General features: G+C 33.7%; 1 protein-coding gene across 2 annotated transcripts; it reads right to left on the bottom strand.

Annotated features, from left to right (window-relative positions):
* On the bottom strand, positions 1 to 23723 carry LOC110997952 (anoctamin-4). Of its 2 annotated transcripts, XM_045631497.1 has the most exons (26): positions 23569 to 23723; positions 16832 to 17060; positions 15941 to 16062; positions 15357 to 15497; positions 15055 to 15087; positions 14700 to 14849; positions 14516 to 14617; positions 13626 to 13760; positions 12072 to 12248; positions 11480 to 11631; positions 10928 to 11030; positions 10045 to 10152; positions 9059 to 9264; positions 8480 to 8646; positions 8299 to 8375; positions 7542 to 7682; positions 6766 to 6930; positions 6403 to 6546; positions 5557 to 5726; positions 4632 to 4771; positions 3858 to 4017; positions 3321 to 3366; positions 2924 to 3029; positions 1078 to 1253; positions 822 to 999; positions 1 to 227 (listed from the first exon to the last, which is right to left on the bottom strand). In XM_045631497.1, exons 2-26 carry the CDS (start codon positions 17034 to 17036, stop codon positions 124 to 126), a joined length of 3408 nt encoding a protein of 1135 aa, XP_045487453.1. In that variant the 5' UTR covers positions 17037 to 17060; positions 23569 to 23723; the 3' UTR covers positions 1 to 123. The 2 variants fall into 2 exon arrangements, with proteins under 2 accessions (XP_045487453.1, XP_045487454.1); XM_045631498.1 differs by lacking the exon at positions 6403 to 6546.
* Positions 23724 to 23810: the final 87 nt, after the last annotated feature.

Raw genomic sequence — 23810 nt, 5'->3', positions numbered from 1 at the left:
TAAAGTTTTGTTTCCAAATAAATAAATAAATTGTTGAAGGACATTATGAAATTACGTGTGATATAGGTCAAAATACTAATATTATACATCAATTGTCAACTGTCATTCTATCTAATGTCAACATCAGTCTGTTATCTGTGGCGAAGACGGCCGTTGTGACACCGCAACGTGCGCGTCAAGGCCGTCTGAAGCGCGGGAAGTGCGTCTCATCCATGGACCTTGGCGATCTAAAAGAAATTCAAGTTGTTTTGAGTACAGTAGCAACTAAATTTACGAGTAACATATTACACTACTACTACTACTACTACTTTTAGAAAATAAAACGGTTGTCAGTAAAGTCGGTTTACTGACGATAGTTGAACGCGACAACGTCATAAGAAAATATGGAATGGTTGTATTTTTCAAAAGAAAATTTTAATTTTATTTGTTTGATAGATATTTTGTATGGATATAGAGAAGGAGGTAAATGGAGTTGATCAAGTTACATTTATTTGTACGTATAAATACAATAACTTAAGTCAATTTAATTATGTCAATCCAAACGTGGAGGCCGATTGTGCCTCTTTGTCGCTCGTTCCACTAGCCTTAAATGAAACGCCTCAGATTACGCGTAACGTGAGGTAACGCCGCATGAGTCATGTTTTTTCGTGCGTGCAGCCGGCTCTATCGAATTATAAGACGTTGTCACATTAAAAATCAGACTACTAATTTATCCAAAACAATTTTAATCGCCGAATTGTGATGAGAATTTCTTTATTGTTTACAATTGTAAGTATTGGAACTGTGACTCTACTTTCTCTACCTAATAAATTTAAATTTACCAGAATTTTCTCCTTTCTGGTTGATAAGCTGCCGATATTCAGTACTAAGTCTTCTTCTACCGTGTTCATATTTAGCCTCCTTGGCCAACAAAGCTTCTCTTTGTATCTGCGTCTTCAGTTCAGTGGGTATGTCTGGTATAAACAGCTGCATCAAACCCGTTAGACCAAATACGACATGCTGTAAATTAATATTGAAATATGTTTACCCGAGGAACACTAGAAAATCGACTTTGGAAATATATTTTACATAACTTACCTCAAAAACAACAACAAATGCAAGTCTAGCGGCGAATACATGCCAATAGTGGGGGGACAGTCCATAAGGGTCCTTATGATTGGGGGGATTTCGATAGCCCCGATATGCACACGTTGGCGGATCAATTTCGTTCTCGTCCGCACCCCAATCTTCGCGATAGTCTGATGTGTTGAATACTGAAAAATTGTTTAAAAGTAAAACTAAATCAAACACGGCTAGTCTTAATTAGAGTTTTTACTTCTAGTTTTAGAGTCTAGATTAAGTTAGACATAGTAACTGCGTAGTTGTGTCAAATATTTATATTAATATAAAAAGAAAAGTCATAACAGTAACTTTAAGTCATGGGAAAGACACTCCTTATTAAAAAATCAATCTAAAGAAATAGAATAGTGTTTTGGTGTGTGAAATTGAAAGTGAAATTTAACTGTCTATGAAATTGATAGTTACCAGTTCACAGAAGATTTATTTTTATAACCTCAGAGATTGTTATATTTCACAGACTTTTAATAGCGTCAGCGATACCGGGCCCACTTAGCCGAGTATTCGTAGAGCGCAAGAAACAGAGCACACGACATGTGAATGATATTAGCTCACGGTTTATCACGTGACCATTTTAATACAAATTCGTTTGGTGTTAGTGGGTCATGCTTGGCGAAAAATGATTTTTTAATACAGTTGCTCAAAAAGTGGCATATTGCAGGGAGGTATAGCGTTCGGAAAGTGGGCTATTACACACTCGTGCTTTTTCTTTGCCATTCCCGCACTAGTGCGTTTTCTTTGCCAACTGTCAAAAAAATGTGTATTAAAAAGAAAAAACCAACCACGAAGGTTTTATTAAAAAGATTCATAGAAGTTTTTATGATATATGATTTCTAAATATTATAATAATTGGATTCAATAAGTTCGGTTAGGTTTCTTTTCATTTCATATCAATTAAAAAAATATTAAAAAGAATTTTATAATATATGCAAATACGTATTTTTAAAAAGTTTACTAATAATTGGATTCAATAAGTTAGGTTAGGTTTATTTTATTTCATATCAATAGAAAAAAATTTTAAAAAGAAAAAACTAACCATGAAGTTTTTACTAAAAAAATCACAGAAGTTTTTATGATACATGCAAATATTTTAAAAAGAAGCTACTATTTGTTTCAATATCAGATTTAATGATTGGACTCAATGAGTTACATTTGGTTTTCTTTCAATAAAAATAGTCTACTGAAGAATTGGCTGTATGGGCCAAGTTCCCTTTGCCTACCCAGAATGGGCGAAAAAAAGAAAAAACAAGCTTTGCTCATATTCTTTGCGGTTGGCGCCATTTTCCAAAGATGTTCTTTCGAGTTGAGTTATTTGTTGCACAAAATGAGTAATTTCGACGATATTTTATTTGAATGAATACCACGCGAACGTAGTATAATTGCATAAAATGCTTCCGAGAACAATTTACCGGAAACATATAAGTCGCTACATATCTACGTGCAACGAATTTATTCCGTAGAGAGAATAGAAAAAAAGCAAATAGTTTAATTAAATTGCTTAATTTTTTCGCAACTGTATTAAAAATAGTCGTTCAGTACACGTGCGGAACCGTCATTGCAACTTGTCCCGACTGTCAACCCTCACCTTCGGCTGCGCCTCGGCTCGGGTAGACATTCGTCGGAACTCGTTGTAATGACAGGCTTTCCGCACTTGTAATGAAATATACTATTGTCTCGTGCCCCTGATGTCGGGATTGTGCGGAACAAAAACTTATTATTATGTGTAATCCATATCATCGCTGTTGGTTCTAAGAGCTCTGGTAATAATTATATGTCGTTATTTTTCTTATATGACAAAAATACTTACATGACAATGAATGGTCGATATACCCAGTCAAGGTATTATCTGGCGAGTATACATACTTATATACCATTCTAGGTATAAAGTCACTTGTGTAGGCTATTACAAATGCCTGAAAATATATTGAAAAGGATTTAAGTTGATATTAATGATTTAATAACTGTTCAGGTTTTGAGTTTATATATTGCGAGTGGTGGGTGGTGGTTTTAATATTTATTCATATTCCCGTATTAATAAATTAAAAGAGATTTCACTCAAGTATCTTTCTGATTTCGTTCAATAATTTGCGGTGTGCGTCAAGTTCACGTTTTTAAGATAATTTGGCGGTAGTAAATATTTTTAGACTGTTACTCGGTACTAATATCTAATATAAGCATAATGAAGTGAGTATTTTTTAACTTACATTGGAAACAACTGCTGCGTATGTAATCCCTTTTAAAATTCCATACCTGAAAAAAACTAATGTTTATAGTGTTTACCAGCGCTTAAGTTTTATTTTTATAAAGACTTATAGTTGAATTGAAAGTACACAAAAGGACTTAGCTAGTACTAACATTAGTAAGTTACATATGCATGTTATCGGTAATGTCCGAAAAGGTCGACTACACTTATTTTGAAGTGTCATTTAGATCAAGTATCTACTGATCCTAACCACAGAACATATAAAGGAGGTAGGAAGAACCTCCTTTATATGTTCTGTGATCCTAACTAACCAAACTTTTTTGTTTAAAATCCAGTTTTACGATAAAAAATAACTCAATTAACAACTCTCAATCTTGCCATCTTCTATTGATTTAAAAAAAAATTACTTTTATATAAAAAATAGGTGATTGGCCTCCTATGCCTACCTACCTATGCTGATTTTACACATAACTTAAATATTTGCAATAATAAATATTCTAGATGCCAACTTTCAAAGTAACAATAATCGCCAATTTACCAAGCACCAATATCTTCCACCCTCTCCGCAAGAGGGCGCCTCGCCTGTGTGACCATCTTATACGCGTCCAAACGAATTTCAGCTATATTATTCAGTAACGCGAATAAAGGTGCCAGGGGAAACGCAGCTACGAACAATGTTACGAAGCCATATTGAAGTACTGAAAAAAAAATAAAGCATAGATTATAAACAGACATATATAGGCCGTATATCCGTTGTAGTTTGATATACAATTGGACAGTTATTATCTCCATAACGAAAAAAAGTATTCTTAAGAGGTTTCTGCCCCGTTTGACCACTGTTCTGTAAAAAAATGACGAGTTGCAAATAAGAGTTATGTTAGTTTGCAATTGCCCCGCCGGTTCTCTGTCCGCACAAATTCAATTCTGCTTTTCTATTTAACATAATGATGGGAAATAAGGAGGCTGTTATGTTCTACAAAATCCCAAATACTGACTTACAGAGACTTTTCCAACATATAAAAAATATATTGCCCGAGATTCAATGAGAGGTCCATCTCATACTAACGTCTACCTTCCATATAGCGATCATCTTAAACCTCCTTAAATTTATCTATATAAATAAAAAAGAATAAAAAAATATAATATATGCGCAAAACTCTGAGACGACTGAACCAATTCAAGTATTTTTTTATTTATTCCTTGATCTCTGAGGTAGGTTTTTATGGAGAAAATTAAAAAAAAAACATATTAAGGGGGTATTGCGGGGGTAGCTAGTTTTAAATAAACTTGTCAAATTTACGACAATACTTACTCATTTCTAAGTACTCGTCAAAGAGCGCAAGTCTACCAGGGTCCTGTAAGTGGTAGTCCTGTTCCCAGGCCATGTGGGGCTTACTGGGATCCCGGGTCACCGCTCTGTGAGACCTCTGCCGCCACCAGTTGTGGAGCTTGCTATGAAGTTAAGTTTTTCCATAACAATACAAAAAAAATAGTGTCACGGGCCTTTTAATACTTCTATTATAGAGTCCAAATAAATGTAAAAGAATTACTAGCACTAGCCGTAATAGTAGCAATCCAAATGATTGTTGATGATGTTCAAGAGAAACAGAAAAGAAGAGAAAAAGCTACAGAAGTAAAACGAGTTGGAGTTACAAACACATACGTTTGTGTTTTGTTATTGTTATTAGTAATTTTAAACAAAAAATACTTTTTGGTCTCTCTTGTATGAAACTACCCTGGGAAAAAAAACATTAAGAAAAAAATAGTGCGTGGAGTCCCTACGCCCGGAAATAGTTCCGTGTGGAAAATAGGAAGCATTCACTTTCGCTGTCTGATCATAACCACTTTATAAAATTATTTAAACACGCTAGAACTTAAGTTCTATAAAAAAAAAGTTTTATTATCACTGTACTAAGAAATGTTGGGCTCGTGGCTTAGTTCAAAAGATTAGCTCTTAGTTTTCTATTTATGCCTATTTATTATTACTATTGCTATATTTATTCTTCATAAGAAAAAAAACGTGTTTTATTTGTTAAAAAATCTGAACACAACTCCTTCACCCAAAGTCCCATTTTTCTCCAATTTAAGTTCAGACACCAATATTAAAAAAAACGTAAACATGGTTCTTAAAGCTGAAGGTTTAAGATTTCAAATGCCATTTCATTTTTATTAAAATGTTGAATATTTTCACATACATACATATGATATAGTATATATAACACACAAAGCATACTTACGGATAACCTAACTCCACGAAATTATTAAAACATTGCTTTCCAATCATTATAATTGCTAATTGTATACACAATTCAGAGAGACAGCCAGCAGGGTCACAAATGTCACCTTTTAATTTGAAAAACTCCGATTTTCTGGCTTGATCATCGCCAGGGTAGTCGTAGAAACGGCCCTAAAGTATTGCAGGATAGATTAGTTATCAAAAAACATATATTTATATGTCTATAAAGAATAGCAGTGACAGTTTATAAATAGATTTAATTCCGCTTATAACTCAATACTAGTATTCAATAAAAAGTGATAATGAGTATGACGTAATTATTATTAAATGTTTTTTTATATTAATGTTTCATTTATTATATAATGTTTCATTTTAGCTTTAGAAAAAAGATTAATAATGATTAAGACGTAATTATTATTAATCTTTTTTCTAAAGCTAAAATGAACGTTTTTAAATCTTCCTGATCCCATTGAAATCCGAATACCACGGCGACTACTGCCATTTTATCGTTAATCTTAAGGTCCAGAGATGTGAGGGGCCTAAGATTTTCAAACAGTTTGTATTGTATTACTAAGCGACTACGACGTACTTCTTCAAAATTACCCATTTTTACACACGTTCCGAGACGATACAAACCAATAAATTATATTTTTAAAAATTGAAGAGATTTGTTTTTTATTAGTGCCTGCCAGTATTGTTTTTCCTTTTCAAGGAGATTCTATTGGGTTATCAAAATTTATTGACCACCCCTACACAAAAATCATTATAGATATTTAGTGTTTTTTTCAAGTACACTGACTGGGGCTTGAAGTAAATGTTGATATAGCTAACAAAAAATAGTTCTTACCTTAAAAAATGCGATGTATATGAGAGATGAATAAAAATTAATGAATTCAAAAAAGAAGATTTTGAACGTATAAGAATCCTCATACTCCGTGTGTGTCCGCGGATTCTCAATATTCGTTAAATATACTGCTATTTTCGCGTAAATCTAAAAAATAATAATAAATAAGAGACTTTTTTATTTATTTTTTATTTTTTGTTTAAGATAAGGATAAATTTCCCCGAAAATTTATATATTTTATTATCTTAAGCTACAGCTACAATTAATCCCATTTCAAAAAACTGTACGTTGTATTAAACTACATAGTTGAATAATCGTCAATATATATTTAAAATTAAATTAATTGTGTAACGAATTCTTACTTACCCTTGTCAAAATCATAATAATTGACAAGTTGATCAACGCTGCCGTCATGGCGGTGAAGATTTTCGCGTGTTTCTTGAGAAAGAACCCGCTACCACCATAGATAACAGACACCATCGATATCCTATAGATTATTGTGCCTAACACTGCACCCATTACTACCGTTATCTGTGGACAATTTGGATATATTTTACTCTGTGTTTTTGCGAAATTAATACATAATTCGTACACTAAGGAGAATGATGACTGGCATGAGTGTTACACAAGTTCGAAATCCCTCTTTCTCCATACTGGTTTAGGTTAGCGAGGAACGATATTATTAGTATTATGCAAGAATTTTCGTGCCGTCTACTTCTACTACTACTTACGTATATCGTAAAGAGTTAAAGACAACACATGACAAATAAAAATACAAGATTCAATGTTAAAAGTGATTTTCATCCACGTTTTCCGTATACGATATAAGTACGGCTGGAAAACTTGGCAGTATAAGGACGTATAGTACCGAGTTTCATCATCAAACGTCGAGGCAGAATACAAAATTCCATTTTAATTAATATTTTTGATTTTATATTGTTTTTTTTTTATATATATATTCGAACGAAATATATTAATTTATTCACAAAAACTATCTTTACAAAACCAATACGATACTGTCGGAGACAGCATTCAGTTAGCGCAAAGTTTTTGTTAACGGGGATCTGTTCTGACATATATACCCAGGCCAAAAGGATGTTACGGCAGTGGTTTTTAAATATAATATATACACAAAATCTCACCATAAACAGCACAGCAGAGCTGGTTGCGACGTATCGCATTGTCTTTTGCCAGGGTGCTAGAAAGGGCTCTTTCTCACGCGTGACCGGGTTTGTGCGAAAAGTTTTTACCGAGGTTTCGAACTCTGGGCGGATGTCTTCATCCTAGATAGATAGTTAGAATTACATTTCATCATATAACTTAATTTATAAAACATAATAATTATTAAAAACATAGAAAATTTACGAAAAATAAAATACAAATTGTTCATGGGCTTGGTAACATCCCGTCGACGGTAAACTCTCCCCATCAAATGAAAGAACGTATTTAAATGTCATAAAACAGGATTGACAGTTATATTGGTTGTCAATTATTTATGCCTGCGTTCGGAAATGTATGTTTTGCATTCATAGTATTACTTATATAAATTAAGTTCAGCTCATCTGTACACGATATTCATTGACTGTTAGGCGGTACAGATACCGGCAAAAATCTTGAACTAATGTCCTTGCCTGCGCAAAAGTAATATTTAGGTATCACGGTAGTTATCACGGTAATTAGGTATCACTAGGACGGCGGCAGTGACGTGTCGATCGCGTAATAATTGTTAAATCAGTTGACGTTTGTGTCCCACGACCACGCTGCGATACGATGCGCAAACTTTCCCCCACTGCCTTGTTTAATGCTCAAGAAGTTTGCCGGTATCAGTGCGAAGGCGGTCCGCCGGGTAGTAAATAAATAACCAATTTAATTAATTCATAAAACCTACGGACTCCTTACTTGATCGACACCTCCCAAGTCCCACTCCCACCGAAGAACCGACTGTTTCCTTTTCCATAACTCCAAGAATGTTGTTGCTGTAAATGTATATTCAAAAAGTCTAAACCATGCCAATGTAGTATAGGCAGATAGTGTTTATTGATGTAGAATGGATTTAATTAAGAAAAAGAAAATGACTCACCCCAAAAAGACATAAATATAGCAAAGAACACAGTCGCGGGGTTGTCGAAGAGGTAGCTCAGTTTGGCGAAAAGACACGAGTCGGATAAACTCTGGTACTGACACGCTTTGTCACAGAGCGGGCATAGTGTTATGTTACCAGGGCCTGATATATCGCAGATTTCTTTACTGAAAATTTTTATATAACTAAACTGAACTGACGATAATGTCAATATTACGACTAAAACCTTTTTGCACAGAACAATTTACAAGAATTAAAAACTAAAAATACTACTAAAACAGGCCTCAGGACTTAGAGGCGATCTAATCCTAAATGAAAATAGAAGCAATACAAGCAACCTACGGCAACCAAAAGCCCATAAAAGAAACAGAGGTAGGCAATTTAAACGATGGGCCGATGAAATCACGGAAATGGCTTAATAAACTAAAACCTGGACGAGATTGGTATACAATAAAGAAAGGCCTTTGCCCGTAGGCACACAGAATCGGTTATCGAAGCTTAAGAAAACAATAACTATAATGTATATATTCTGTAATTCTGGTAATAAGGCTATAAATAAAATTACAAGCAGCCACTTACCTTGGTATGTTATCCCCCGAATCTATACTAGCCAGCCCGTATAGAAAACACAGCGTCCCAACAATCGCAGGCGCATATAACATCTTGGTGTAAAATCCGAGCCAAGAGAAGTATAACGCTATTTTCTCCCCGAAGTATCTCCTCACTAACCACAATGGCTGCTTTTTATACCATTTGGCGGGACGAGCCCACTCGAGGTAAAGGAGCTGGAATTATTTGTTTATGTAACATAAAATACTTTAATTTAGTTATTATCTTTTACATTTATTTAATATTGTTTAGAAGGTGCTTATGAATGAAAAATTAGGAAAATTATAAAAGTTAAGAATACTTAATCAACATATTAAGTAATCCAGACTTTTGATACGATAGCAATTTGTTTTTCTGTGCATTTTACAATTCAAAATGTTTCTATGTAACCTTATGGCGTTGGACATAACTTTGACAGAATGCGTGCTGCAAATATCGACAAAGAGGATGTAATAAAAAATGAATATCGTTTAAAACAAATGCTTCGATCGGAGTTATAATATTGATGAAATACATATAAAATAAGTATATTAATAAAATAATTAATTAATTTAACATAAAATGTATTTTTAGTGCACAGTTCAATTCAATATGGAGTTTTTGTAAGTTGGATAGACTAACATACACGTTACTAACATAACACTTGGTATTATTGGTTATAAAACAAATAAACACAGGACGTCTCTTAGGTCTGCTTGTACTAATATAAAAATCATTAAGCCGTTTAGCAGTAAGTAGAGTAACTAAAAACTTTACCTTGTCAATATTTCTTACAATAGAATATCTAAATGAAGAAAATACAGAAAGTATTTTTTTCAGGAAGATGGGAAAATAGCATTTTTAATATATAATAATAATCTAATAATAGTCCTGGACTATTATTAGATTATTATTATATATTATTATTATTATATATAAAGGCTTTTTCTTATTTATTTAGTTAACTATATACTCACCCGTCTATCTGTCGGTGTTTTATCAGGGTTATCCGTATTGTATCTGCCTTCGTGTAGAGGGAAACATGCGAGATATGTACCTTCGTTTAAAAGCCGTCGTATGCCCATCTAAAAAGCATTCATCATTGCAGTGAAACAAATGTTTAAAAATAATTCTACATAGAATTTGTATCCTAGATGTCTTCAAGACAAAATATTGTCTTTTGCGAATAGCGAACTGTGGAATCGACTGCCGGTGGAGTTTTCACTAGCAGATAGCTCCAACTGTTTAAAGAAAGAGCATACTCCTCCCACACAGGCCGGCAACGCACTCACGACTACTACCATCGGCTGCCCTTTTTCGGAGTCCCATGGTCACGGTTGCCCCCCTATTCTATAAAAATACTCAGGAGACTCGATCGTACTCGATATAATGCCAGCAGAGATTCTGGCCTGGATTCACAGGTCTGTAGCAATTTGTAAATGTAAATAGGCTAGTAGGTGAACAGCCGGTTTCCTCACAATGTTTACCTTTACCGTTCCAGCGACTGAAATGCGCATATAGAACGTCGCACACTAGGTACTCTATAACCCGTGAGTATTTTAACAAAAATACTGATATTCTATTTACCTAATGCTATAAATCTGATCGTCATATAAAGTCGTCTAAATCACTAAAAAGATGTAGACGATGAAGAAAAGCTATGAATAAAAATATATTTTTAACAATAAAACAACGCCAGGAAAGCCTTAGTAATCTTTACTATGCTTTTCGGGAATTACTGTGAGGAGAGAAAATTATCAAGAGTCGAATGTTTTTCGTTTATGATTATTTTAGGCTACATTTTCGCATTAGTGAATCCTATTTGTGTCGACTGCGGCTTTTAGTACAAAAAACACATACCTTGGTTTCATTATTGTCATATCGCGCTCTAAGTAAGATTTGCATAACAAGCAGGCTCCTTTGTGCTGGTGAGAATTGTGTGTGTCTGTCTTTAACTAAAAATCTGTAAAAACATATTCATAAGTGCGCTATATCGTCGCTGTACGATAAACTCGTATGTCCAACCAAACATTACAGGAAAAAAATGTTTCATTCAAATGTAAAAAGCACTTTTTTATTAATTGCATAAGTCTTTACTTCATACTTATATCAGTTAAATTACATAAGAGTCTAAGGGCCTGTTTCACAATGTCCGGATAAGTTCCAAATAAGGCATTTGTTACTTATTGGTAGGATAAACATTATTTTTGCGTTTCACGACTGTCAGATAGCGCTATACGTCATGAAATGCGAAGTATCTTATTCGAAACTTTTATATTTCGAATAATTTATGTGTTGCATAGCTATTTGAGACTTCATCCATACATTGTGAAACAGGGCCTAAGAATAATAAATAAATGGTTTTTAAAGTTACGATATATTACCTTATAGATAAATTATAATTTGACTTACTGTTCGTCCCTCCTAACTCCCGGTCGTTCCGTGGATGTGACGAACGAGGGCTCAGGTTCTATTCTACTATGGTCATATTCATATAACTGTTTCCATTTCTGACGCCATTTTGAATAGAACTTTTTGTCTTTCTCCGCTAATTTTTCGTCACTCTAATGATAAAAAATAAAGGATTTTTATTGCCGAGTAAAACATTGTACTTTACACAAATTTGTTTATTGTACAAGTACCATAACAGACAATGCGATAGTTGTGTGACAAAATTATAGTATATTTAAAATCGCTTTTAAATAAACTATAATTTTGTTTCCTTAGACAAATAACATTCGTTTTCGCTGTCACAAACAGACGTTTGGTAAAAGTAAGCTGAGTTCTTGCAGGTTAAATAATATAATAATTCCCCGAAAAACAAACCAAAATGAACTAATATAAATGACCAATTAAACTTTATATATATGATGGTTGTTTTTTATTTTAAGATATTAAATCTTATAAATATTTCAAAGTTATTATATTTTTTTTTGTGTAAGTTTTGTATCAATTAACGGCATATATTAATGAAAATGAATGCTACTAAATTGGATAATCTTACCCAAGCTCTAACAGAAATGGTGATGAACCGTTTAGTGGGTAATTTCATTCCAATAACTTCAGCCAGCCTCATCTCAGTCTTCCAAGGAATGTGGACCTTCAGAAACCAGGTCTTACCATCGAAAGACAGGGATTTGTTTTCCAGTTCCAATTCCAGGCCTTCTTTTATTAGGTTTTCCTGTTAAACATAAAACATATACACACCTAAAATGTATTTGTTTTAAACGTAATATTAGTTATAAACGTAATAATAGTTATAAAATATAAATCCAATAAATATATAAAATAAAACTTTTAGTATTTTTATTCTGGCTATACATTAACGATTCATAATTGTGTTTTCCTAATTATCTATTAATTGTGATATCATCCATATGGGCCATCGTCAAAAATTCAACTAATTTTTATTTAGTTTCTGTCAATATCAAACATTTAATCGGAATAACTATTTGAAGTTATGGGTTTAGCCTGCTCAAGTCGTAAGTTATTTTTATTTACGAATAAGGAGGCAAACAGCAGGAAGTTATGTACTATAGGTACTTTGAATATACTTTAACCGCCCCAGGACACCTGCATCGTCGGGGGCTAGACAGCCGACCTTTCAGGGATTAGTACATGCTTTTCTTGGTATCGGTTACAAAATACCTCTACTGGCAGCTGGTTCCACGAAAAGGTAGTACCCGGCGTTAAGTGCCTAAAAAGCGCTGTGTTGAGAGACGAGATGAAGATAATGGAACTGAACCTACTTTATAGCATATCAATTCCTTTAATATAATGGTAAGCGGTCGCAATTGCTTGCAGTGCCTCTAGGGCCTACGTACTCAGAGAAGCGCCATTTAGGCCCTGGCGTGTGGGTGGCGTGTGGAGTGGGAACCTGTTCCCACTACGCCGGACCGGCAGATCTGCCGAAATCCGGACCGGGAGATCTGCCGAAAACCGGACACCGGACAGAGTGTTCACATTACATCGGATCCCGGAAGAAATTCAGAGTCAAGTATGACGAATGACGTGAGTGGAACAGGGGCGGGGTGAGCGGGGGACAGATACCGGCACAAACTCGTTCACATTAATCCGGGCCCGGTCGTTCTACCGGCAATTCGTAGTGACAATACGCTCAGTAAAAATGCCGGGCTCGACAAAAATGCCTGACCCGGGATAATGTGAATAGCTTCATATAAATTGTACAGCCACTAGCCCTTCCGGCAGATTTACCGGCGCGGCAGATCTGCCGGGCCGGTGTAGTGGAAACCTGGCCTTACGCGTGTGTTGCACACTCTGAATATTATTGCATATGAAAAGGATATATGTATTTACTTGTACATTGGCTGAATTCAGAATATTGCATTATTTATAATTAGTGATAAAAAGTTTATATCATGTTTTTAGTTTAATTTTATATAAATAAGTTTTCTATTGTTAGTATAAAAATGGGAAATAAATAAATAAAACTACATATTTAAAGATATATAACCGATAAGACGAAGATTCTTGATTTTATATGGGATTACTTATTAGGAAGAACAAAAAAAATAAATCTAAAAATCATGATTAAAACCTGAAAAGTTCTCCTATGCTCTCGTTTTCGGGCCTCGGCTTCCGTCATCACGCCGTAGTCTTCTTCCTCATATGCCAAAACCATGTCTATTCTTCTTCTACCATCTCTGAACATCAGCGAATCCGGATCAAGTCCCTAAAGGTCATTTAAAATCTTTCACTTTTCTTTTCAACAAGGGTTTAACCTTAGTGCTTATACTTACCATATACATATTAATTTCCGCAAACCAGGTGCTTATCAAGAACTCTGTTTCTGTGTACCGAGGGGATATTAAAAAATAAAACAAAATAAAGCAGTAGCACGACAACATTTTTATGTCTGGGCCTCAGATTTCTATATCTATTTCATGATCAATTGTCAATATTTAGGTAAGAAGGTGATCAGCCTCCTGTGCCTGACACAAGCCGTCGACTTTTTGGTTCTTAGCCAGCCTTTCTTCACCAATCGAGTGAATGTTAAATGCACAGAGAAATCCAATTGGTGCAAAGCCGTGGCCATGCAGGGATGAGAGTCACACGCTTAAGCAACTAGGCAACCATTATTTTTTATTATTTATTTTATATTATTTTGAACGAACAGTTGGATCACTTGGAATAAATGTTGGACGGTTGGCGCGGACGGAGCATCATTTAGATGCTTCATGTTCAGTTTAAGAGACACAAACATTTGCATATTATATTATTATTATTTCGAATGGAGCTTTGTTAAAATAATGATATAGCTATCATATAGAGTGTAGCAGGCAACCAGAACAAAACGAATCTGTACCGAGCAAACAATTGGCTGTAAATTCCAGGTCTTAAATCAACAGATGAATAAAACGGAAAATTATGAATTAGCTACTTACATTATAACCACTAAACAAAAAAAAACTAAAAAAAATTACTTACATCAAGACTGGTCTCGCCGATATTCTCTTTTCCGTTTGGACATCCTGAAAGCGATGGCTTGCCATCTTTTTCATTGTCTGTGTGCGTTTTTTCTGGTTTGGGCTAGTAAATTAAGATAAAGATAAACTATAATAATATTCATACAAAAATGGACACTGAAAGAGTTTAAAAATCAGAACTAAACCTGGTGGTTAGGCAATGGTGTCCCTGGCAAAGCAGATTCCTTGAACCTCGGTATGAAAGCACTAGCTGCTGATGTCACGTCTCTGACTAACCTCCATCCGCGTTTTGGCCTTTCTGGACTGTCCCGTAAAATGTCTTCCCGTAGAGACATCTACAATGTGAGTGCATGTTTGTATGTCCGTTATCTAACAGTTTATAATTTTTTTTTTTTAAATCTCACACCTAAACCACCTATTGCATACTAACATTCATTTATTTAAGATGGCATATACAGTACAAAGACATACAGATGGCAGTACAAAAGTCGCGGTAGTAAATTGATTATAATATATAAGATTTAATATATAAAGGTATACCTTTTTATGGCATCTCTCAATATAGGGAACGCTCTGAAAATAAAAAAATCCCCTTAAAACATGAAAAAATTTACTAAATTTGTTCTAGTCTTAGTTATGTAGCCTAACTATATATTTTATTCAATACGAAGCGCCAATCAACTTAAATTGTAAAATATCGGTTTAGTTATGTACATTTAAAATTTAAATTTAAATATAACATTCTTGTTTCCGATAATGTCCGATTTGGTCGATTACACTTATATTGAAGTGTCACTTTTCCTTTCCCTCCACCTGACTTAACTAATTACAATCTCTATCACCTTATTAGCTGGACTTTCGATAATATTTGCCAGTGTTCCAAAAGCTGTATCGCACGCTAAGCTGTCAGCTGACTTCCACGGGGTTCGAGGATGCAGTGGTGTACCTGGGAGAGTAAGATCTTGACTTCGACGTCTGTGAACCTGAAAATATAAACAAGATAGCATAACTATGTTCATATGGAAAATAGGAATAGAAATTAACAGGGTTATCCAGACTTCCAAGAAGTGAGAGAGGGATCCACCACCTGAAACTACATCAACAAAATAGTTAAAATTCGATTACTTTTTGATTATTATGTAAAACTAGGCACTTCACGGCATCAATCCATTTCACGATTTCTAGGCAAGCCGGCGAATTGGAAAGTTTTTTCAGATATTTATAGGTTTGGGGTTCATTTATCATGTTGGTTCGGGTACCGTCGTCTCAATCTCCTCTCAAGCTACAAGTGGCTGATTGGCAGCAGCGTCAACGTAGGTAGCATTACTCTCTCTCGTCCCGGAGGCCAGGCTTCACTTTGTATTGTTGTGCCAGCGGAGTTAGATTTTCATGTAAAAGTGGTAAATATAAAGAGATTTGTAAATACCTCTTCGTCAACAGTATCTGATAAACTGAGTTCAGTTCTAGTAGTGGACGTTGAGCTGCCAAGGTCATTCCACGCGTTGTGAGTCGTGATGTAAGCGGTTGGTGGCTCCGAACTTGTTCCATCTGAAATTACTTCTAATTACCGCAAAGTCGACATCAAAAACTCTTGACGGTTTGACATATAAGTCACCTTATTTTGCGATAGATTAAAAATAAAGACCGTTTATAAAGTACTAAGTCCAAAAAGTTGTGGATCAAATGCAACTAGGGGAAAGATGAGATCATCAGCTACAAAAAATTGTTCTACAGGAGTTCTTTTTAGAAATATTTGAATGAATGATAAAAACTTCTATGATTTTTTGAGTAAAAACATCGTGGTTGATTTTTTCTTTTTAATAGAAATTTGGTTTGATAGTTGGGAAAGAGAAGGGCACGAATGCAGAAAAAGTAAAGAACTCCACGTCCCTGCAATACGCCATTTTTTGAGCAACTATATTAAAAATGACTCTTTTAACTAATTCTTATTATACTCGAAAAATCTACATTTTGTATCTTTTTCATAACATCCACTACATTGGTACTGATGAGTCCTTGCGTTAGAAATACTATTTAATATTTATGGTTGTTTATTGGGTGTATTGAAGATAGTATATACACAACATAATTTTTTTTTAAATCATACGTACTTTTTGTTTACTTCAGACCCCACTGTGAAAAAAATACTCCGAAAACTATAAAATAATACCGAAAAGTGACCCTGTATAACTATATATAGTTTTGGCGCATTTTAAATTATGAAAAGGTATTTAACATGGCCATGATTTAATATCCAACACATATTATATTTCTCATATAGCGCATAAATATAATTCTAAGGCCCAATCTAAAATACCTTGTCTAAAACCCTCCTGTCTCGCTCTTCCGCCATCATCACTATTTCTTCTAGACGAGGATTCACTCTGCGTCCCTTTTAACTTTTCACTCTCAAAGGTTATTCTATCCAAATTAGGTTCTAGCCTATTACTTTTTCCATGTTTCAATTCTTTATGGCGGTTAAGATGGTTCAGAGCATTTCCTGTAGCTGCACCATCTTCCATTGTTCTGGAATAAGTGTCGGACCGCTATGGCAAATGAAAATAAGTGTTATAATTTGTCGTAGATGATTATAATAAATGAATCAGTTCCGTTACAACCTAATTTTGAAAATTATAGCAAGGTGGGGAGTAATTACATCAATAATGCTACTTATTACTTTTAGAGAAATAACCCAAAGATCGCTAATAGTGTGCTTAATGTCTATGGTTTAAAATATCCTAACTATATCGTCGGCACCAATGGGTCGGAATGTAAAACTGACCTTGCACTCGTTAATATTATCTTTGAGCAGTGTGAATCACAGCGAGGGTGGGAGATGAGCGAAAAAATTTAGTAGTCGAAATTGGAATGTCAGAAAAGAACTTATCAAGAGCAATCTAGCGAATGCTCTTGATAAGTATGAGATATAGCTCTCTTCGTTAGATTTGATTATAGTGTTATCGACGCATACTTCGATGTCTTGATTGCGATCTTTGACTCCAGTTTCACTATCAATTATCTTCCAAGTCACTTTAATTTTATTGGTGTAATTTGCAATCTTGTTTTTGATATTGAAGGACTTGGCCTCGTAATAAACGACGTAAACGATGATGGAAAAGCTAGCTACAAACAACCAAGGCTAGTCAATCACCTTAGGCCACTGCTGCTTAACGACAACGTTAGACCATACACTGCAATACAGACTTCTACCAAATTAGAGGAGCTTCAATTAGAATGTGTAAGACATCCACCGTATTCCAACGGACCTTGCTCCAACAGCTAACAGCAAGGTAAAAAATTCAACTCTGATGGGGCGGTCAAAACCGCCTTCAAATACTTTTTTGATTCCCGTTCGAATGGTTTTTTTCGTTCGTCAAAGTGTGTATGTATAATAATTATATAATTATACATACATAATATGTTATTATTATGTTAATACAAAGTATGTACCAAAATAAATTCTATTAAAAAAAATCGTTATTGTTCCTCCCATAGTAAACGTCGATTTTTTTTCCTTTAATACCTAAAGTAGCATGTATCTCCTATCCTATAATGAAAGCTATTTTGGCGCCAAAGCGAGATAAAGGTAAATTCTCTATTAATAAATCTAATAGTGTAGATGAGAATCAAGAAAATACTTTCCAAATGCTGACATGTACGTCACGAACGTATTATATTCAGTCCTTAATAGCCAATCAATATCAGAACTATTTTGTCTATTTTTAGAAACTTCTAATATTTTATGTATTTTTACGCACGTGTTTTGCTATACTATTAAAGCAGCCAATCGTAATCTTTAAGAGATAAATTTTTGCCATGAACAACATAACTTGTAGAAAAACCAACTCTCCAACGCAGTTCTTCTACCGTAAAACTTTTCTACTTCAGGACCTTCCGACTTAGGTTATTACATAATTAACTAACATATGGACGTCTTACTCACGTAAGTAAAATATTAAAATCTTTTACATTATAAATGTAAATAAATTTGTAATTTTATTTTCCTTTATTTGTTCATTAACTAATTGTATACTAACTTCTATATCTGCTAGAAGTGCTTTAGAGTTTGATGACTCAGTCAGAATTTGGAATCCATATAATTCTTAAACTGCTGGCTCAAATTTAATGAAATTTCATAAACAGTGTTTATACAATCTCTGCTTGGTAACTTAAAATGCCTTGGTCAAGAAAAGGATGATACGCTTTTTTGCCAGGCTTTGCTGGCGTACTGCCACCGCAGGTCACAGTCATATTCTTTTTGTATAATTAATAGATAATAGATGTAGTATGCATGTCTCAACTTTTATTTAGAGAGATCAAACTCATCTACACACACAATGTGGGCTGACAGTATATGTGGAGATATACAACAAAATTACGAGTTCCAAGGGCAAGCTAGAACAATATAGTTATTATGCCATACCTAATTCTTAAACTAACCTATTAAAACACAATTATTTATATACATATTTGGCCTTCGGAAATAGTTCTAGTGACAGGTATAGCCGAGAAAAATCGATAAATAATATAATATTAATGCGCGATGTGGCATTTCACAGCGTGTGTTCGGTTCACACGACTTGAAGAGAATTGTTTTAAGTACCAACTAGTTATTTTAATAGGTTTTAGAAAATTTAAACGTTCAACCTGGAACAGGAAGATTTTATATGCGATTTTGTACTATATACGAGCTGCTTGGCCTAGTGGCTTTAGCTTGAGAGTCTCATCCCTGAGATCATAGGTTCGATACCCGGCTGTGCACTTATGGGCTTTCTTTCTATGTGCGCATTTAACATTCGCTCGAACGGTGAAGGAAATCATCGTGAGGAAACCGGCTTGCCGTATACCCAAAAAGTCGACGCTATGTAAAGCACAGGAGGCAAGTTTTATTTATTTTAATTTCGTGACAGACTGGATAATGGAAATATTGTTATATTTATAAAAATAAAAAATAAATTATTTAAACTATATTTAAAATATTACATTTTGAATATATTATCACCCTAAACCCTTCAATAGGCAAGTGGTGACGCACTTGCCTATCCATTCCTCCATTCCTCATATTCCAGACCTAAAAATCTTCCACTCATTTATTTTTGTTACTAAAATTTTCTCTTAACTAAAAGAAATAAATGTTATCGCTTGAAAACGTCCTGTCGTTGTCATATTCAGCAATCCCCTTTTCAATCGCATGTGAATAGAATCAGACACATATAATAAAATTAATCCGTTTTTAATAATAACGTTTTGCCTAACACTGAAAACCGGCGCCCCTTTTTAGGCTTGCTTTTTGCTGATGACGAAGCAATGGCTGAGCGCATCTCCCTCTCTAAGAGAATCATGATGTTATCGTACTGTGGAATAAATGTTTTGTTGGAATAATGACTTCATAATTAGAAGTGTTTAACGAAATAAAAACAATAGAAGGCGGAATAGAGCGGAAATAAAAACGATAATCAGAAGTTTACAAGTACTACGAACACCTTTAGATTACTTTATTATAACTTCCTGGATCAAAAAGACCGTTTTCAGGTAGTTTTCCGCTTTTCTTTAGCACTTGCCCGATGAACGTGTATTTTAAATGTTGTACTAAATATAAATATTTATTAAATTATTACCTAGCTTAGGTATATAATACATTATTGATAAGATATTGATTACCTATTCAGTTTGTCTTGGTCCTCCTTTATATATATTATTTAATTATCACAAATACTAAACATATGATAACTTATTAGAGGTAACGAATTAACAAAAAAAAATTAACAGTAGAAATAGCATTATGTAATAATTATATATAATAAAACAAGCTGTATTATTCTGTTGCTGAAAGTTGACTGAGAAAAAGCAAAACTTAGTCTGCTCATCATAGCATCTGCAGCACCACGAAGGTTATAATATGACATAAATCATTGATGAGTTGTCGACCTATATTTCAGTTCGAACACTAATGAAACCTATTACTAGCTAGGCATAAAGTTAAATTAGTATTGGATGTGTATAATCATTGTTGAGTGATAACATCGCGTGTTTACTAATACATGCCTGCCAACATTGAAGCCATAGTTTATTAAGGTTTCACAAAATTAAAATGGATCTACAGCCTTTTATATCTAAAAAACGAGTCGTTATTGCTACGAGCCGTATTGGACATATTCTATATCTTGGATGGACAAGTTGGATAAGGTAGTCAAATCGCGACGGAGGAATGTGTTTTTAAAAACTAATTTGAATTAACTGTAACTAAATGTTTTTCTTTTACAATTTGGGTTATCTAAAGGATAAAGGTGCTTTCTATTATTAGGTTGAAACTTAAAGACTAAGTTAAAATGCTGTAATAACAGACGGCGTAACACATTCAAAAGTTAAAGTGGAAAAAGGCTGGTCACATAACCTGTGTTTGTGATGACAGATGCGTTATCAAGACCCTTAATTAGCCCAATGGGAAGAAACGTGGGATGATTAAATAGTAGGTATTAGAGAAATATTGTAAAACTGTGGCAAGGATGAGAAACATGTGGAAGAATTTGGAGAAGGCCTACATTCCGTTGGAAGTCTAATACTAATTTACAAGACAAACATAATGAGTTAATGTAACCCTGATTGTACTCGAATATAGGCCATTTTTATTTTATAACAATTTGAATTTAGAACCACGTGACCATTTACCGGATTAAGATAAAGCCACGCGAATATTTGTGGAATGACGCACTTTTCCGAGGAAAATCTTATGCACTTTCAGTATTAGATATAAAGGGCCATCTGCAATTCTATTTTACAGTGCTTTATTCTTAAAAATAGATGTTAGTAAATTCACTTTCAAGTTGAATTCGCATAATTAAATTTGATAAATTTTATAATAAGCGTTAAAAGTCTACTTGTGGATACTTTGGTGTTTGATATGAGGTATTGGGTAGTATTTGTAGACAGTACATTCGTATAGTTTACTGAGACTAGCATATAAGTCCTATGTATTAAATTTTAATAAATTTGATATGTCACGGTCGTAACGAGCTGTGGTATTAATGGCCGTATCGTAGAATTTATAGTTAAATCGGTGGCTTCATTAAAATATGAGTTTATATTTTAAAATAAAATTTAGACTTCCGAGTGGCTTCAGTCTGCGTCTTTCATCCCTGAGGTCGAGGCTCGAATACCAGCTGTCCAATGGACTTTGTGTCCATGTGCGTTTAACATCCGAAAGGTGAAATAAAACATCTTAAAGAAATCGGCATACCAACGCAAAATAACGACGGCGTGTGACAGGCGTTAAGGGCAGATTACCTACTTTCATATTATAAGAACACAATCCTCACGAGACATACAAAAATCTGAGGCCGAGATGTAAGAGATGGTAGCAAAGTTGTTTTTTTTATATAGAATTCCGAAATGTATAAATCACACGTTTAATTTATTTTTCGTGAATAAATATAAAGTGTGTATTATTTTTTCTTAAATAAAAGCTTTTACAAAACGAGTAATTGCAGAAGAGAAGAGAATACGTAGTGTACCCATGTATTCCTGAAAACATCGTGAAAGGCATGCAAAAAGGATTCAAGCTAAGATTTCGGCATGAGGTTTTCTCCTCGTTATTAGGTTTTTAAAATGACTTTATTTAATTTTTTAAAATCTTATTGTCTTTGTCGCCGATTACTTATTGTTTGAGCGTGTACATCGTTGTTTAAAGAATTCATCAAAATTTAATTAAAAAATTGTCAGAATTCACTTCAGGCGTATTAATGTCCGCGATTAAGTAGGTATATAGAATCCGTTAGTCAATTAAATTCCCTTAGGTGGCTGTTTTATAATTTATATTTTTAGATAATTAATTAAAATTGTGTTAACGTATTCCCTTTTGACATCCATTCAATGTTTTCATTTTAAATGTACGTTTACGAAATATATATATAGGTTTTTATATTGCGTCAAAACCAGACGCAAGGCTAGTCTAACAGTAAACTTAGTAATTACGATTACATCGGAGAAATCGTAAAATCGATACAATAAAATTCAAGACAAGTTTTAGTGTTGTTCTAAAAATAATAGTTTACATACAGCATTGTTCTTCCAGCTGATCGAGAATGTTTAACTAATTTATGGCTACTATCTGATATACAAGCTTGCTACTATATAAGCAAGCATAAAAACCATCAACAGATAATTCATATTGTTCAGATAATTGATTCAAGATAAGTTTACAAATTCTTTAAAGACCTGTAACAAGACTTCTGGTAATGTGGAAGTACAAGGGCGGTTTCACTTTACGCCAGATGAGGAGGCTTGTGACCTGTCAATCGTAGATATTTTAATCATTTAGTAATTGCTGTAATATATATATATATATATATATATATATATATATATATAATGTATTATTAATACTTTTACGTGAACACAATTGACACTTTTTTGGGTATTATTATTACATGATTAGTTTTGGCACATCACGGGTTAAGAAGTTTACGATTTTAAACATACTAGTTTCTTCTTCTTCTTTAAGTGCCTCTCCATTACTGGAGGTTAGTGTCTAGATGCATTTTTTTAAAAATAAAGTAAATTAATAAACCTAAAGCTTGACTATATTAGATGCAAAAGTGCATTTAACATTTAAATTACAGTTAAGCGATGTACCTAACGGATCATATATATGTACGAGTATATGATAATGAAAAAATCCCCATTGATAGTATTCACTACACATAGATATTATAATATAGATTAAAATATATTTCCATTGGGACACATCGATATTTCAAATACGTCATACATAAATGAAATAATAAATAAAATTGCATTAGAGTAGGTACCTACCTAATAATAATAATTAAAAATTGATAAATAAAAAATTAGAACAAATTTAAAAAGTTTGGTCCCTGTGGCTAATTATTAGGAATATTGTAAAGCACACAAATATGTTTTTGTATTTAATAAATTTATTTGTGTTCAAAAAAATCGCACAGTACCTAATTATTTAGATTACTACATTGATACAATACCAAAGCGCTAGATTATTTCACGCATGAGAAAACAATGATAAAAATGCTAAATACTCACACGAAACTTATTTCGTCATCACAAAAAAACAAAATTTTTTCACCATAAAGATTATAAATCACATGCTTTTAAATTTATAAGTACATATTAATAAATCAAGTTGTCTTTGACAGAAAAAAACAAAACATTATGCGCGAATTGTAACGCGCGCTTCCGATGAAGTTCGATTTTCAAATAAACCATTCAATATGGCCGCACTTATGACCTAGTGCTGCTATTACGTATATGTCGATATTTTTATA

The sequence above is a fragment of the Pieris rapae genome, chromosome 15, assembly GCF_905147795.1.
Source record: "Pieris rapae chromosome 15, ilPieRapa1.1, whole genome shotgun sequence".
Lineage (NCBI taxonomy): Eukaryota > Metazoa > Arthropoda > Insecta > Lepidoptera > Pieridae > Pieris > Pieris rapae.
Note: the sequence above shows the minus strand (reverse complement) of the source record. Positions and strands in the feature narration are given on the sequence as shown.